Below are 17,136 nucleotides of genomic sequence, written 5' to 3'. Positions count from 1 at the left end.
CACACCGCCCCGCCGCGCCCAGCCTTGCCGCACCTTCGCGTCCTCGCTAGGTCCCGCCGCAGCCGTGCGCCCGGCCCCGACCCCGGCACCATGAGCTTCGGATCAGAGCACTACTTGTGCTCCTCCTCCTCCTACCGCAAGGTGTTCGGGGACGGCTCGCGCCTGTCCACGCGCCTCTCCGGGCCCGGAGGCTCGGGCAGCTTCCGCTCGCAGTCGCTGTCCCGCAGCAATGTGGCCTCCACGGCCGCCTGCTCCTCGGCCTCGTCTCTCGGCCTGGGCCTGGCCTACCGCCGGCTGCCCGCGTCCGACGGACTAGACCTGAGCCAGGCGGCGGCGCGCACCAACGAGTACAAGATCATCCGCACTAACGAGAAGGAGCAGCTGCAGGGCCTCAACGACCGCTTCGCCGTGTTCATCGAGAAGGTGCACCAGCTGGAGACGCAGAACCGCGCCCTCGAGGCCGAGCTGGCGGCGCTGCGCCAGCGCCACGCCGAGCCGTCGCGCGTCGGCGAGCTCTTCCAGCGCGAGCTGCGCGAGCTGCGCGCGCAGCTGGAGGAGGCGAGCTCGGCGCGCGCGCAGGCCCTGCTGGAGCGGGACGGGCTGGCCGAGGAGGTGCAGCGGCTGCGGGCGCGCTGCGAGGAGGAGAGCCGCGGGCGCGAAGGCGCCGAGCGCGCCCTGAAGGCGCAGCAGCGCGACGTGGACGGCGCCACTCTGGCCCGCCTGGACCTGGAGAAGAAGGTGGAGTCGCTGCTCGACGAGCTGGCCTTCGTGCGCCAGGTGCACGACGAGGAGGTGGCCGAGCTCCTGGCCACGCTGCAGGCGTCTTCGCAGGCTGCCGCCGAGGTGGACGTGGCTGTGGCTAAGCCAGACCTGAGTTCGGCGCTGAGGGAGATCCGCGCCCAGTATGAGTCTCTGGCCGCTAAGAACCTGCAGTCCGCCGAGGAGTGGTACAAGTCCAAGTTCGCTAACCTGAACGAGCAGGCGGCGCGCAGCACCGAAGCCATCCGAGCCAGCCGAGAGGAGATCCACGAGTACCGGCGCCAGCTCCAGGCACGTACCATTGAGATAGAGGGCCTGCGCGGGGCCAATGAGTCCCTGGAGAGGCAGATCTTGGAACTGGAGGAGCGGCACAGCGCTGAGGTGGCCGGCTACCAGGTAAGGGCTGGGATGCTGCATAGGAAAGATTGCCCTGTCCTTTTCCGAGCATAGCTGCACTCCCTGTAAAATGGGGACCTAAGGAAACCAAGAGAGGGGAAGGGAGGAGAGAGAAGTGTTGGCTGGAGGTGTTAGCAAACAAATAATAATAATAATAATAATAATAATAATAATAATAATAATAATAATCACGGTCCCACGAATGCAGCCTCAAATGTGAACTGTATGTGCCCTGGAAGCTCTTTCAACCCCTTAATGTCTCCGCACTCTATTTTGGGTGATGGGGGAGTTTTAGGGACCGAACCCAAGTCTTCATGCATATGCTAGGCGTATGCTGTGACACCGCACTACAATCCCCACCCTAGTCTCCCTACTGAACTCTTCTAACAAAGAAGTCTTTAATTTTTTTGGAAGTCCAAAGCATCTAACCGTGTCTTCCTGTCATCAAGAGTATAAACATACTAGCAGAACAGTCCCAAACCCTCTGACGAGCCCAGAGGGGGCAGGTGACAGCCTCCGTGTGGTCCGGTCCTTAAGTATCTGGTTTGTTTAGTTGGCTTTGAAAGGACTTTTCTGAGCCTTAGAGTTGATATTTATAGAGTATGGTGTGCTTTACGTTTGGGAACTGGGCTCATTTTCTTGAGTTTTGCTCTAAAAAGGAGTGAAAGCTGGCATAATTAAGCTGGTGACAACTGCCTTGCCCCACCCTTACCGCCCCTCCCAAACCCGCGACGCGCACACACGCATGCACGCGCGCGGTTTCCTGGTCCATCTATTGACAGTTCTGACAGTTCCGCGTTGAGACTGTCTGGGCGCTGTCCGCGGTGCTGATCGCGAGTTCCTCCCGCCTCAGAAATGTCTCCTGCTTCATTGTTTCCAAACTGTCCCAGTTAGGAATCTCTGGGCCTCGAGGCAATTAACTGCTTCGATTTTATTTATTTATTTAGTTAGTTAGTTCTATAATACAATCAGTCTTGGCTTCCTAAAGTCAAAGTTCATCTTGTCGACAGCATCAATTTTTGCCTCCATGGATGGCTTAGCACTTAACAAAAACCATTTAATCTGCTCCGCAGCTGTGTGGTCTCACTTGAAAGGTCCCATTACCTTAATATTTCTTCAGCTTAAGTGCATGTGGCAAATTACAGAGATGGTTTCTTTGTTATAGGCGACTTTTTTTTTTTCATCTTTCCCTGCTCTATAAGCTCTATGAAGGTAACCATTGGCTCTTCCTTCCCAACAAAGGCCACTGTGTCCTCAGTTTCCCCACACTGGACATTTGGGGCTTGTGACCACAAAGGGCACAGAGAAAGAAATCAGGGCGAATGAAGATATAGAAAAAATACAAATTACATGGTTTAAGTACAAGGAACAATAAAAGCTCCTTTGAGTAGAATGTCTATAATCCAGAAATTTCAAATTATTTTAGCTGGATTGAATTTTACATTTGATAAATTAATGTGTTGGGGGGACATTACTAAAAATAGAACCAGGAAATGGCATAATATTTCAAAAGTACCATTTTAGTCAGAAGCTAAAGAATTTATTGATATGCAGGTAGGTATTTACTGTCCATTGTGAATGACTTCCTTTCATAAAGGGAAAAGGCCTGTTTGAAATATGTTTGGTTAGTCTGATATTACATTATTATTCAAATAAATATTCTTTTTTTGCTACAAAATCTATAAGTTGAGCTTTTCAGTATGTCCAAGGCCCTGGATGATCTGAATCAATCACACTTAATTAAGATTTCTTCTCTTCCAGAAGCCTCAAATGTTGAATTAGGTAGTCTTCTTGAGGACTAGCCCAATATTTCTACACAAAGGGTAACTCACCCCCAAACTGCCGGCTGGCCTGGGCTTTGCTCTGCCCTCTTTTTGCTGGTTCTAGGAGGTGGTGATGATGTTGTCTGCCTTGTTAGCTCTAAATACAGGCTTCCTGTGCTAGAAAACAGTAGGGTCTCCAGACATGGACGAGGAAACAAAAGGTAAGAGAACCTGCAGGCTCTGAGTGCTGTCTCCATCAGCGTTAGCCTCAGTGGACCTGCGGAGGGAGTGGAGGAGGAGGCCAGATGACAGAAAGCTATTTCCTACCCCGTGGGAGCCAATGCTGGGGTGGGGCTCACGGCATGGCCTGCAGACGCTTGGGCCTGCCGCCCCTGCTTGTTTCCCTGGTGGAGGTGGAAAGCCTCCTCACTGTGAAACCATTGTCTTCTAGCCTCTTACCCACCCTCCCCTTTCACTGCAGTAGTAGTGGGAGGCGTTCTTTCCCTTCTGGTGCAGAGACTCATAGTGAGCACATTTTCCCTATACAAGCTTTCAGCCCTCTCAAAGACAAGAGAAAACACCGATTAATGTCCTTTTCCTTTTCCTTTTCCCGGCCCCAGAGAGCTGATAGCCTATTTGAAGACAGAACGCTTGATATACTTTCAAAAGGACAAAGTGTGACTCAGGGTGACACAGTGAGCACACAGAACAGGGCTGCTGCCGTGCAGGCCAGAGGCAGCCATGCTTCGCCTAGAGGAACAAGGCATTCCTTTCAGTTCTGACAGAGGACTTTCTGGCCTCCACATAGAGGGGGCACTACTGTTAGAATCTCAGGCCGAGGCCCTCTCAGAGGGAGCTGAATTTCAGACCTGTGCTGTGGAGTGTCTTAGAAAGCCAAAGCTTCCCTTGAAAGACCTTGGTGGGCAGTCAAGATCACTGCTGGTTAATGCCCTCCAGGGAGGTGTGCCAAGGCTACCCTCTTCTCCAATGTGAGATTGGAGCCCAGCCTAATTAAATAGCAGGCTGGATTTGGCCCTCGGGAGACCAGAGGCAGCAGTGGCTACGTATAAATCTATAGCTTGATAGATCCATTTCTGAAATTAGGATTCAAGGCGGGAGGGGAAATCTCATTTTTTCAAAGCTCTTCCATCTGGTCTCCCTCCCCCTGCTCCCCCCCACACACACACACACATCTCACCCTATGCTGTCACCTTGGCCACCACAATAGCTTCTTAACAGGGATAGATTTAAATCAGTGATCTAAACTCCATGGCACACCCAGACCACAGAGCAGCTTTTTAAAAGAGAGATTCTCTGACCACTCCTGAAGAAATGGATTTTGTATTTCTTAGGTAGAGCCAGGAACATGCTTTTTATTCCATTTTGTAACATGGGGTTTCCCTACGTAGCCTAAACTGGGACTGAATTTAAAGTCTTCCCGGTAGGCATACCCCACCACACCCTGCTAGGAATGTGCATTTTCAATGAAAGTGTTACATCGCTTGTTGTGTGTTCTCAGACTGACTGTGGAGTGTATTGACCTAACCCACATTTTCTCATAAGATATGGTGGCAGAGGGTGATGGAAGACAAGGGTAAAGCAAAGACGGGTGGAATAAGGACGTGGGTTCCTGTGGGTGGCCACACATTAAAACCTCCCCCATCTAACTGATTATGCACAGCACTAGTTCTGTATGGCCTGCACTCCGGCTTGCCTGGCTGAGGTCTCCCCTTTCCACCCCAAAGTAAGGAAATGGGCACACGGTTTTCCTTTTCTTCACTGAGATGCTAGTGTGACCATGCTTTGTCTTATTCCCAACCTGCCTCCTTCCACCCCTGGGCCAGATGCTTAGCTGCTCCAGGAGAGATCCCAGCTGGAGCAGGGAGTGCCTCCTCTCTCCTGTTCTCCAAGCTAAGCCAGCAGCAGCTGCATGGTTGGGGGAGGGGACGGACTGCAGCGTTCTGCTCACATTTCCCGCTGGAGGCCATCTTTGGAGGCCTTGTGAAGGGCAGCCAGGCAGTCCAGTGCGGGAGGAGTGCACAAACAAAGAGACTGGGGCTTGGGGAGCCACCAGCAGCCAGCACTTCAGTCAGCTCGTTCTGGAAGGAGCTGGGTTCCACTTTCTGTCCACTCTGATCCATAAAGTTGCCATGTGAGGTGTATAACATGCAAGAAACCCTCACCTATCTAGAACTCGGCTCCCCAGCAACCTCTTGTTCCAAAAGCAGCTGGGAAATAAAAGCAGTTTTTAATAAACGATCGAATTAACCTGCTGATGAGGCGAACATCTACCTCTAAATCACGCGTTGGGAAGTTGGCCCCACTGATGCTCAGCCTAACCATCCTTCACGTGGTTCTCAAAAGAGACGATTCCTCATTTGGGTGTCAAGTCTGAGGAAGGATAAAGATGGGAGACCACTAGAGTCAGGCACTGTCAAGGGTGCCTAGCACCCATCAGAACACTTTTGAGGACAAAGAAAAGCAATAAACTGCAACATCAAGACAAACACTGCTCTTTGGAACCATTAGGGTAGAAATAAACACCCCAAATATATCTAAAAGATAACAGACATGAAATCATAGAAAAATAACATCATTTTTACAACCTTGATTGCTAAGAAAGACTGTGTTAGTTTCATGTCCTAATAATAAGTGGTATTTGCCACTTTAAAATGGTTTTATATAAATTATCATTTTGAAGGATGTTTGAAAGATAGCTCAGCAGGTAAAGGCACTTGGCACCAAGACTGACAGCCTGGGTTGATACCTAGACTCTAAATTTATCCCTAAGACCTACCTGGCAGGAAGACAGAACCAACCCCTACAAGTTGTCCTCTGGTTCCACATATCCCTGGTGACACATACATGCCCACACACATAAACAAGTCAATCAATCAATCAATCAATCAATCAATGTACAAAAATTCAAAATTGTCATTTTTTTTAAAAAGCTGGTGCTTTGCGGAATATGCAACCATCTATCCAACATTAAATTTTTATTATATATATGGGGCTGAAGAGATGGGTCAGTGGTTGAAGAGTGTGTGCTGCTCATTTGGAGGACCTTCAGTTCCTAGCACCTATCAGGTGGCTCACAACTGCTTGTAACTATAGCTCCAGAACATCTCTTACCTCTGTGGGTACCTATAGTCACATCTACAGACATATAAACATACATACATATACATACACAATCAAGGAAGGATCTGTGAAACCATGTGTCCCTTGGTAGAAGTTCCCAACCTTCAGTATGCATTTAAATTTCCCAAGGGTCTTTAAGGGGGAAAATGCAAATACTGAGTCCCTCCCTACCCCAGAGCAAATGAAACAGAACCTAGGCTGGACACAGATTGCTGTGCAGGTATTCTATCAGTTCCTTACATGATTTTAATGTGTAGTCAGGGTTGCGATCCTGCCTTGTGGAAATGTCAATGAATGTTTGCTACTTTGGTCTAAATACTTTGGATATGTACTTTCCAGGACAGCATTGGGCAGCTGGAAAATGACCTAAGGAACACCAAGAGTGAAATGGCTCGCCACCTTCGGGAATACCAGGACTTGCTCAATGTCAAGATGGCCCTTGACATTGAGATAGCAGCTTACAGGTACACAAAGGGGCATGTTTACCCTAGCAAAGCACATGTCAGGGGCAGTGTTACTACGGAAGTGGTTCCATGTGGTCTGTTTCTGACCAGGGAGGGAGGATGGAGAGCATCACTATCCAGTCCAGATAAGCAGACCCTTCAGTCCCTCTACTTGAATATATCCTAGCTTCACCTTACTAGTCCCAGAGTATTCTACATACCTCTGCTGGGCTCTTAAAAGGTAACACAGGCTTCTAGAGGTCAAAATGAACATCTGTCAGACTATAAGTTTAAAACAGGAGTTAGAATCTGTCATGGTGGTGCACACCTTTAATCCCAGCACTAGGGAGGCAGAGGCAGACTGATCTCTGTGAGTTTGAGGCCAGCCTGGTCTACAGAGTGAGTTCCAGGACAGCCAAGTCTGTTACACAAAGAAACTCTGTCTTCAAAAACAAAACAATGAAAATAGGGGTTGGGGCTTGAAAGATGGCTTAGTGGTTAAGAGCACAAACTGCTATTACAGAGGACCGGGGTTTGATTCTCAGCACCCACATCAGGTGGCTCACAACTGCCTATAACTTGCTCCAGGGGAATCCGATGCCTCTGGCCTCCCCCAGGCATTTGCATTTGCTTAAACACACACACCACTACACACAATTAAAAGTAATAAAAATGAATCTTTAAAAAATAAAAATATAGCCAGGCGATGGTGGTGCATGCCTTTAATCCCAGCATTCTAGAGGCAGAGGGAAGTGGATCTCTGTGAGTTCAAGGCCAGCCTGGCTTACAGAGCAAGTTCTAGGACAGCCAGAGCTACACAGAGAAACTCTGTCTCGAAAAAACAAACCAAAACCAAAACCAAAACAAACAAACAAAAAAAGTGAATTAAGCAGAAAGTGATCCAAGCTGAAAATGATCCAAGCCGAGGTTTTCTCTTAGATATCTGTTCAAGGCACAGCTGAAGTGAACATTTACCTTTTTTTTTTTTTTTTTTTTTTTTTTTTTTTTTTTTTTTTTAAGATTTATTTATTTATTATGTGTACAGCATGTATGACTGCAGGTCAGAAGAGGGCACCAGATCTCATTACAGATGGTTGTGAGCCACCATGTGGTTGCTGGGAATTGAACTCAGGACCTCTGGAAGAGCAGTCAGTGCTCTTAACCTCTGAGCCATCTCTCCAGCCCCGAACATTTACCTTTTTATTATAAAAGGTAACTACAGGTACAGCTTTTTGATATACTATAACTTACTCAAAGTCATGAAGAAATGGTAACCCTCAGATTCAACCTCAGATCAATGTGGACTTTTCTGTTTCTTTGTTTTGTTTTTCAAGACAAGGTTTCTCTGGCTGTCCTGGAACTCGCTCTGTAGACCAGGCTGGCCTGGAACTCACAGAGATCCACCTGTCTCTGCCTCCTAAATGCTGGGATTAAAGGCATGCACAACCACCACCCAGCAGTGTGGACATTTTTTTATATGGAACACTTCATGAATTTGTATGCTATCTTTGTGCCAGGGCCATGGTAGCATTCTCTATATCATTCCAATTTTAGTATATGTGCTACTGAAGCCAACACATTTTTTTTTTCACCTTTCCACTATGTATAGCACCTACATCAAGATAAGGCCCGCCCCCACAGTATTTAATAGTATCTTGATTTGATTTTTAGAAAAAGAATAATTAAAAACTATTAGAATTAAAAGCCAGACGTAGTGGTACACACCTGTAATCCCAGGTGAAGGTAAGACAGTAAGGAGTTAAAGGCCAGCCTCAGCTACATACCAAGGCCAACCAGGGCTATATGGGGTCCTATCTCCAAAAACAAAAGAACAAATAAAGAAGCAACAGCAAAACCCTACTAGAGTTATGAAAAACAAGATAAGAGAGCCATCTGATCTGTACTGTCTAGTCTAGGCTGAGTGGAGACTGGTGCCTGAAGTTGTGTCTAAGTGATGCTTCTTTCACTCCCTTCAGACCTTCCTTCACACATGGAAAGGGCACAGATTGCAAGTGTGGGCTGGACTAGGCAGTTAGTTTCCTGCTCCTCTGTGGACTTCTCACTTCCTTTCCCCTTTACAGTTAAGGTGTTAATTAGGGAAATTACTTCTCTCCAGAGCTTTGTGGACTCTAATTGCCAAAAATAGGTGTCTAATGTAGCTTGTGAATGGGATAGATTTCCTTTGACAATACTTTAAACAACATTGATATTGGAGGGGGCAGAGAGAGAGACAATCCATACATATGCATGCTAATCTCAAGCTCCATGCAGTATTACTGGCCTCAGGCTCATGGAGAAACTGCAGTGTTCTCTGGAGTCTCTAAAATGAAAAACAACTGGAGGGTTAGGTTCTTTAAACAAATCCGTAGCCTGACTCCTGAGGGCTTCTCTCTGCTGAATTTACAGGAAGCTGCTGGAAGGTGAGGAGACGCGGTTCAGCACCAGTGCGTTGAGCATTTCAGGCCTGAATCCACTTCCCAATCCCAGTTACCTGCTCCCTCCCAGAATCCTTAGTTCTGCAACCCCCAAAGCCTCATCCACTGGGCTGTCACTTAAAAAGGAGGAGGAAGAGGAGGAAGAAGGGGCTTCTAAAGACGCCTCTAAGAAGACATCCAAGATATCGGAAAGTTTTGAAGAAACATTGGAGGAAACGGTAATATCTACAAAGAAAACCGAGAAGTCAAATATAGAAGAAAGCACCATTTCGAGCCAAAAAATGTAATCCCATTGCTTAAAAAAGAAATTAATGCCTAAGAGGGAACGCATTTGACTTACTCTACCGCTTACTTCCGAACCACACCACCTATCACCGCTATAGAATGTCTTTAAGGCTGCAATGTCATATTTAACACTGAATCCTTACTTTCTCCATTCCTGGAGCAGTAAGAGGAGTTCTCCAAGAACACAGCTTTCTCCCCCACGGCTTGGGCTTCATAGTGACAGGTGACCCAGGTGCAGAGGAAGGTGCTAATTCTGGTCATCACTCGCTGTGAGCTGCAGTTAACACCTATGTTTATCCACTATTACACCCCGCCGGTACCCAGCTAGAGATTCTTCCTGTAGATGCCTAAAAACATAAAGTCACTGCCGAGGACAGACCAGTGGTCCAGACACCATTACCCCATTCCACTCTGATAGAGCTCAGTCACAAAGGATAGGTGTTTCTCTCACGGGCACATTTCTTCCTCTCCTCTCGAATCCATATTCCTTTTCTCCCGCCCAGGAGGAGGGAAGACAGGCTAGTGTAGTATTTCCTCCCGAACAGAACACTCCCTTTAACATCTCTGCTCGGTGGGAAAGGTTAGATGCATGTTGACCATTCCGTGATTTGTGTAATGACTTACCCCTGCCCTTTATGCCCTTTCTCACCTGTAGCTTAAAAAAGAAAAAGATAATAATGGCAGTGATTCGTTTTAAGGATTTTCCTAAAAAATAAAAAAGATCTCTAGATTTTAGGCTTTCAGCTTGTCCAAATCCACTTAATTAGAAGGAAAAAAAAACTACCTTAAATGATGTAGCTTTTCACTTTAACTTTAGAAGCACAGTGATAGTTATCCTACGCTGTGGTTAAGCCAACCTTAGACTTAGTAGCGTAAATACAGGAAGTGATTGGAAAGACCAAGGTCTCCTCTGTGTTGGTTTCTGTGTAGTGGTATAGAATTAGCTTTTTCATACCCTTGCCCTAGAATCTGTAGTCCCCTTCCCATTATCTAGGTTTTCAAGAGGCCTTGCTTTTTAAGAGTGCTACGTATAGGATATTTTATCACCAGACACAATGCTACTGCCCAAAAGTGAAAAAAAAAAATAAACACTTCTGGTCAATCAACACCACCAGCAAATATTAAAAAAAAAAAAAAAATCTCTTCTCTCAGAGCCTTTCCCCAACAGTGTCACATTGCTGCAGTGGGTGTCACTCCCCCGAGGAGAGGCAGAAACATTCAGAGTTCAGGAGGGGTGTGCACACTCCTCCCCCATCCAAGGAGGCAGGCTGGAAAGTCAGCTCCTCGTGCACCCAACTGTGGCATCCACGTGTCCTGTCTGCCTCGTGTGCCAAATTGGATGCAGGATTTGCCCTGTCTCTGCTCACCTCCACCGGAGCTACAAAACTGTCTGCTCTGTCCCCACCCACCTCATTGCAAGCTGTGCTGATAAAGACATGATGCTTCCACTGAGCTCCCATTCTCGCACGTGCTCCAGTAGTTCAAGGACCTGAAAAGACACCCTCCTTTCTCTGACCCATCCCTGTTGACCTCCCCCCCACTTACTGTAAGACATTAGTTAATATAAGAAATTAAAAGTCATTAATCCTACCAACATGGTTTGTGTTCTCTGGTTTCTATTGGTTCCCTGAGGAAAGCATCATTTACTCACAGGTTTCCTGGCCCTGACTACTTTTTTATATTGTTGTTGATGAGTTGCCACTAATCACCTGGGCCCAGAGTGAAGGACAGACAGTGCCTACATTCTGCAAGGTGAGCATAATGGTGAATGCCTGGAATCCCAGCACTCAGGAGGCTGAGGTAGGAGAAGTGTGTATTTGAGGTCAGCCTAGGCTACATCCTGATACCCTGTCTCAAAAACAAGAAAAGAAGGCTGGGGAGATAGCTTGGCTGGCTGAAGTAGTTGCCTTTCAAGCATGAGGACCAGAGTCTGATCCCAGAATCCCTATATTAAAAGAAAAAAAAAAAGCCAGGCATTGGTGGCGCACATCTTTTTTTTTTTTTTTTTTTTTTTTTTTTTTTTGGTGTTTTGAGACAGGGTTTCTCTGTGTAGCTTTGGAGCCTGTCCTGGAACTCACTCTGTAGCCCAGGTTGGCCTCAAACTCACAGAGATCCGCCTGCCTCTTCCTCCCTAGTGCTGGGATTAAAGGCGTGCACCACCACCACCCAGCATGGTGGCATACATCTTTAATCCCAGCACTCAGGAGGCAGAGGAAGGTGGATCTCTGAGTTCGAGGCCAGGCTGGTCTACAAAGAGAGTTCCAGGACAGTCAGAGCTGTTACATCATTAAACCCTGTCTCAAAAAACAAACAGAAAGATTTATGTGGTATGTGTGTATGCCCATGTATGCATGTATGGAGGCCAGAGGTCCATGCCAGATGTCTTCCCCTATTCCTCCCACCTTATTTTTTGGAAAAAAAGGATCTCTCACTAAACCTGGAGATCACTGATTCATCTACATTAGCTGGTCAGCAAGCTGCCACAATCTTGCTGTCTCTGCCTCCCCGCACTGGGGTTACAGATATATGCCACCAAACCTGGCTTTTCTTACATGGGTGCTTGGGTCCTCATATTTGAGTAGCAAACGCTTTACCCACTGAGCCAATTCTTCCAACCCTCTCTGCATCTTAAGACATTTATCTGTTAATGCCTACTTAGTGTCATAAATGTCAAACACCATACTAGACAATAAACAGAATCATCTCATTAAATCTCACACACATACTTTAGGGGTTGTGTTTGTACACCCATTTTATGAGCCAGGTAGCAGAGCTTCACAATGGCAGATTTCAGCCTGGATCCTTGTAGGATGTCACACAGTAAGTGGTTGAGCTAAGATTTAGGTCTTCCTATCCCACTCTGCAAGGCTGGCTTCTCTTCCCAGTGAGCACGGTGGCACAAGCCTACAACTCCAGAGCTTACGAGGCAGTGGCAGTTCTGCCAAAGGGAGCAGAAATCTTTTTAAAGCTTCTTTTTCTCTGCAAGTTTCACAGACGCTTCCCCTGCCCAGAAACCTTGGCAGTACCAAGTCCCATGGGCAAGCTGCTCTGTGTGCAGGCTTCCTCAGCTTTTGCCTTCCTGCAGGGCTGTAAGGCAGTGCAAGCTCAAAACGGGTACTGGGTCCAGTGTGGTGGCACATTCCTGCAGTTCCAGCAGATGTAGATGTGGGAGGATCAAGAGGGACTGTCTTAGTTGATGTTCTATTGCTGTGAAAAGACACTATGACCAAGGCAACTCTTAAAAAAGAAAGCCTTTAATTAAAGGCTGGCTTACAGTTTCAGAGGTTTAGTCCATTATCAACTCATGGTGGGAAGCATGGCGATACAGGTAGACATGTTGCTGGAGAAGTAGCTAAGAGCTACATCCTGATCCAAAGACTAAGAGAGACTTTGGGCTTGGCATGGGCTTTTGAAACCTCAAAGCACACCCTCAGTGATAAACTTCTTCCAATAAGGCCACACCTCCTAATCCTTTCTAATAGTGCCACTCCCTGGTGACCAAGGATTCAAATCTTGAGCCTATGGGGCCATTCTTATTCAAACCACCACAGCTACTTAGCAAGCTTGAGGTCGGCCTGGGCTACAAAAGACCCCATCTCAACAACAGTAATAAAAAATAAACAAAAAACTTGGCTCTAATCTAGGCGTGGGTGGTATATACTTATAATCCCAGCATTTGGGAGGCTGAGGGTGGAAGATTTCAAGTTCAAGGCCAGACTGAGCTACACCGACAAATCTTATCTCAAATTTTAAAAAAAGCAGTACTGAGACCAAACCAGGGCTCTGGACCCATTGACCATGGATGACTTCTTTTCCTACTAAAACACTAGATAGCTGTGGATGGGATTTCCCTACTAAAACTAGAGTGAGGACAAGCAGGATTGCTTACAGTTTTGCAAAAGGAATGTTACCTTTCCATCACCGGCCAGAGGAAAGAAGGGTTACAAAAAAGACACATCTTCAAGGGATAATAAATCCAGACTGCTTATCTATTGTACTGCCCTGGCCAAAGTGGATATAAGAGCTAAGCAATTATCTGGAAGCAGAGTTCAAATTAGCTCCAAAATTAGTCACAAATAGTCATGGGGATAAAGTCCTAGATGTTACCTGGGAGCTCAAGCAGAAGGCCGGAACCATTGCTGCTGACTTTAAAGGCAATCACAAAACAGTGTTTTAAATGTATTTAAACACACACACACACACACACACACACACACACACACACACACACACACACACACACACACACTGGAGAGGTAGGATGTGGCTCAGGGGAAGAGCACTTGCTGAAAATGCACAAGGCTCTGAAGAAAGGAAGGAAGGAGGGAAGAAGGAGGGAGGGAGGGGATCAATTGGAACAGAGAATAGATTGGTAGCTTCCAGGGTGAGAGAGAGAACAATGGAGAGTAACTAGTCAGTTGCTACAGGGTTTCATTTTGGAGGAAAATGTTTTGGAATTAGGGAGGGTGCAGCTGCACACCCCTGTAAGCACACCAAATCTCTCTTTTGGTTTTTTAAGACAGGGTCCCCCTATGTAGTACAAGCAGCCTCAAGTTCAGACTCCTTCTGCCTCAAACTTCCCGAGTACTGGAATTATAGGCATGTACCACCACATCTAGCTTCTGAATCATTTACTCTAAAATGATTTAAGCCAGGCATGGTGGTGCATGCCTTTAATCCCTGACTCGGGAGGCAGAGCAGGCAGATCTCTGAGTTTGAGGCCAGTCTGATCTACATAGTCTGATCCACAGATCTGTCTCAAATAAATAAATAAAATGATTTATTGTATTTTTATGTATGGAGGAGGCTGATGTGCATGTGTATGCGTGCGTGCGTGCGTGCGTGTGTGTGTGTGTGTGTGTGTGTGTGTGTGTGTGTGTGTATGTGTGTGTGTGCAGGCCTGAGTTTGATGTCAGGTGACTTCTTTGATGGCTCTCACCTTATATATTGAGACAAAACTCTCACTGAACCCGGAGCTCATTGCTGTGGTTGATCAAACCTGCCAGCTTGCTCCAGGTCTCTGTCTCTGCCTCCTATGTGCTGATCACAAGCAAGTCATCTCCTGACCCAGCTTTTTATTTAGGTTCCGGGGCATAGAACAAGCACCCGCAAGCCAACTCCCCAGTCCTAAAAAGACTGCTTTTTGTGTTATGCAAGTTTAAACTCAATTCTAAAAAACCCACTGACAGGGAATTTATGAAATTATCAGGAAAAAAAAAGTCATGGAAGCCTAGTGGACCTTCTGCTCCAGCTGAGACACTTATATACAGCCACCTTCCCCTGAGCCTACCCCAGGTAGAAGGAATCCCTTCACGATAGCAGAAAGCAAACTCAATAAGTGTATCGATTTTAAAGGAAAACCTGGAGAAAAAGCCAGAAGTCACCTGGGTGTAATGGAAGAAAACATAACTGGCAATGTTGCTTACTTCTGAGCTCCACCCCTGCCTTCGACTGTTACTGTTATAATGTCAGACATCGCCAAGATCCTGAAAAAACATCTCACTGCAAGATCACACCTCTTTTTCTTCTAACCAAATAAGCCTGTACACCTGAAAGCAAATAGTCATTTAAAATGAAAATAACTGACAGGTGGAACTCATAAGCCATTAAAACAGAGCACACAAGTAAAATATGTCCTTCATAGAACCTGCCATACTGCCTTTGCAATGTTTTCCAATTTGATACACATATTAGATTGATGCCATCATGCATTTTGCAGTTTCCAAATATCTCACATGGATATGCCATTAAACAGGGGAAACGCTACTCAACCCAGCTGAACAAAGGACTGTTTTTATTACGTTACCATGCTCCGCTGCATCCCTTAGAAGACAAAGAGAATGATTGCTACAGAGATCAAAGGACTTCTCTCCTCCTTTATCGATTTCCTAGAAGATAATTTGATTGCTCCTGCATTCAGTGCTCAAATCTTCCAAGCTTCCTGGGGTGGAGATCACTAAGATTTATAAATCCTTTCTCACAAAGCACACACACACACACACACACACACACACACACACACACACACACACACACAGTGGAATTATATTAAACAGTAAATCATCCTGCAGATTTTTGAAGATTTATGCTTCTGCAGGACCTCAGTGATTCCTCATAGTTTTGGATACAAAGGAAAAAAATGAAGCTTGATCACTGAGGACTCTCTCATCTCTCCTCCTCACTGACACGTCGATGCAGCTACCAGATGGCCACTAGCTTCCCTGATGAAGCAGGTGGCCTCTGTGCAATGTTTGTGACATTTCATCCCAGCTCTCTAATGAGCTGTTTTAGAGTGCCCAGCAGAGTGTAACCCAGATCACAGAATAAAGGCTAGAAATTTGGAATATATCAGTAACAGGTCTAGTCTGTTGCTAATAACTGCACAGGGCAAACTCCAAAAGAGTGTTTTGTTGTTGTTTGCTGGTTTGTTTAAGAACCTACATGGGGGGGGGGGGGGCTGAAGACATGACTCAGCAGTTATGAGCACTTGCTGCTCTTGCAGGGGACACAAATTCAGTTTCCAGCACCCATTAAAAAAAAGGTGCACAACCATCCAGTTCCAGGGGAATCTGATACCCACTTCAGGCCTCTATGGGCACCTGCACACACAATCATACTGAGAAACCCTCACACTTATACACATGTACACGATTATAAAGTAAATCTTTTTTTTTTTTTCCTTTTTACCAAGACAGGGTTTCTCTGTGTAGTCCTGGCTGTCCTGAAACAAACTCTGCAGACCAGTCTGGCCTTGAACTCAGAGATCAGCCTGCCTCTCTCTCCTGAGTGCTGTGATTAAAGGCATATACCATCAAAAATAAATCTTTAAAAAAAAAAAAAAAGAGCCTACATCTGACTTTTCCCCCTTCTTCTCCCATACAAGACCCCATAGCTCAAACTGTCCTGGAACTTGCTATTTAGCCCAGGTTAGCCTAAAATTCAGATTCTTAGCCCCACCTGCCACATGCTGGGATTAGAGGACTATGCTACTAGGTCTGGTTTAGGTCTATTTTGCCCAGGCTGGTGCTCAACTCATGGGTCTTTTGATTCTTCTGCTTCAGATGCCCAAGTAACTGGGACTACAGGCTGCACCACCAGCAGCGCATATTAAAACAAATTTACCTCACGTAGACCCGTCTATGTAAACGAATGAAGAGGAAATGGACTGCCCATCTTTGACTTCCCGACAAAAAGACTCCTACATGATGGAAAAAATTCCTAGCCAGATGTGATGGTACACGCCCTTAATCCCAGCATCCAGGAGGCAGAATTAAGTAGATCTCTTTGTTCAGGGTCAGCCTGGCTACACAGCAAGTTCCACACCAGCCAGAGCTGCATAGAGAGACTCTGTCTCAAGACAGACAACCTCCGTCAGGGCCAATCAAGCTTTAGCCCAATAAAAGCAGCTCTTCCGGCACCTGGAATTGTTCAATGGGACACTCTAGTCCAAAGAAAAGCCCAAGAGTCAAGGTTAGAGTCAGAACGGAAGCAGAATGCAGGAGAGCCCGAGATGTTTTTCCGCAGGCTGTATTTCCACCCCTCTCCTGCTTGGTGGCAAATCTAGGTAAAGCAAGAAGGGAAAAGTGAATGGTTCTCTATCAATCTCATGATATTAATGGATAGATCCCCTTATTCATTAGGAAGGAACTGACTCAACAGGCATTGTGGTACAAATCTGTTGTCTTGGTACTTGAGAGACTGAAGTAGGACTGTGAGTTTGTGCATAGGCCACAGTGACAGCCTTCTCATAAAAAAAAAAAGAGGTAGGACTGCCATTTATGTAAGTGCTTGGCAGACTTTCAGGAGATCAATATGGCATTTCATTTATGGAAAGACCATTAAATCTCTGTAGGAAATTAATTCAGATTTCTCCAGTCTAGTTTTGAAGAGAAGCCAACAATCACATTCATTTGT

General features: G+C 46.2%; 2 protein-coding genes, 1 long non-coding RNA gene and 1 other non-coding gene across 5 annotated transcripts in view; 1 reads left to right on the top strand and 3 right to left on the bottom strand.

Annotated features, from left to right (window-relative positions):
• The window catches only part of Nt5c2 (5'-nucleotidase, cytosolic II), a 148,501-nt gene extending 148,354 nt beyond the window's left edge, over window positions 1–147 (bottom strand). Inside the window, exon 1 of one of the 2 annotated variants that reach the window (XM_052760649.1) lies at window positions 34–147. In XM_052760649.1, the coding sequence (XP_052616609.1) occupies window positions 34–92 (59 nt within the window). In that variant the 5' untranslated portion in view covers window positions 93–147. The remainder of the gene's footprint in view (window positions 1–33) is intronic. The other variant, XM_052760651.1, reaches the window with a different exon arrangement.
• Window positions 91–10,812, top strand: Ina (internexin neuronal intermediate filament protein alpha). Its single transcript, XM_052760659.1, has 3 exons — window positions 91–1,155; window positions 6,399–6,523; window positions 8,909–10,812. Exons 1-3 carry the CDS (start codon window positions 91–93, stop codon window positions 9,222–9,224), a joined length of 1,506 nt encoding a protein of 501 aa, XP_052616619.1. The 3' UTR covers window positions 9,225–10,812.
• LOC128124423 (uncharacterized) lies at window positions 6,907–8,902 on the bottom strand. The gene is made up of 2 exons (XR_008222844.1): window positions 7,699–8,902; window positions 6,907–7,477 (listed from the first exon to the last, which is right to left on the bottom strand). It is a non-coding gene; the product is annotated as an uncharacterized LOC128124423 (long non-coding RNA).
• Window positions 7,974–8,080, bottom strand: LOC128095772 (U6 spliceosomal RNA). Its single transcript, XR_008213377.1, has one exon. It is a non-coding gene; the product is annotated as a U6 spliceosomal RNA (small nuclear RNA).
• Window positions 10,813–17,136: the final 6,324 nt, after the last annotated feature.

The sequence above is a fragment of the Peromyscus californicus genome, unplaced genomic scaffold, assembly GCF_007827085.1.
Source record: "Peromyscus californicus insignis strain IS unplaced genomic scaffold, ASM782708v3 Scaffold_4__1_contigs__length_199733344, whole genome shotgun sequence".
NCBI lineage: Eukaryota > Metazoa > Chordata > Mammalia > Rodentia > Cricetidae > Peromyscus > Peromyscus californicus.
The sequence above is the reverse complement of the archived record's forward strand: the minus strand, read 5'-3'. Positions and strand labels throughout refer to the sequence as shown.

Bases quoted from the DNA above. Each gene is read 5' to 3' on its own strand.
- Ina (XM_052760659.1), top strand. From the start codon at position 91: ATGAGCTTCGGATCAGAGCACTACTTGTGCTCCTCCTCCTCCTACCGC. The intron at 1,156-6,398 runs GTAAGGGCTGGG...TGTACTTTCCAG, and splicing joins CTGAGGTGGCCGGCTACCAG to GACAGCATTGGGCAGCTGGA. The intron at 6,524-8,908 runs GTACACAAAGGG...CTGAATTTACAG, and splicing joins ATTGAGATAGCAGCTTACAG to GAAGCTGCTGGAAGGTGAGG.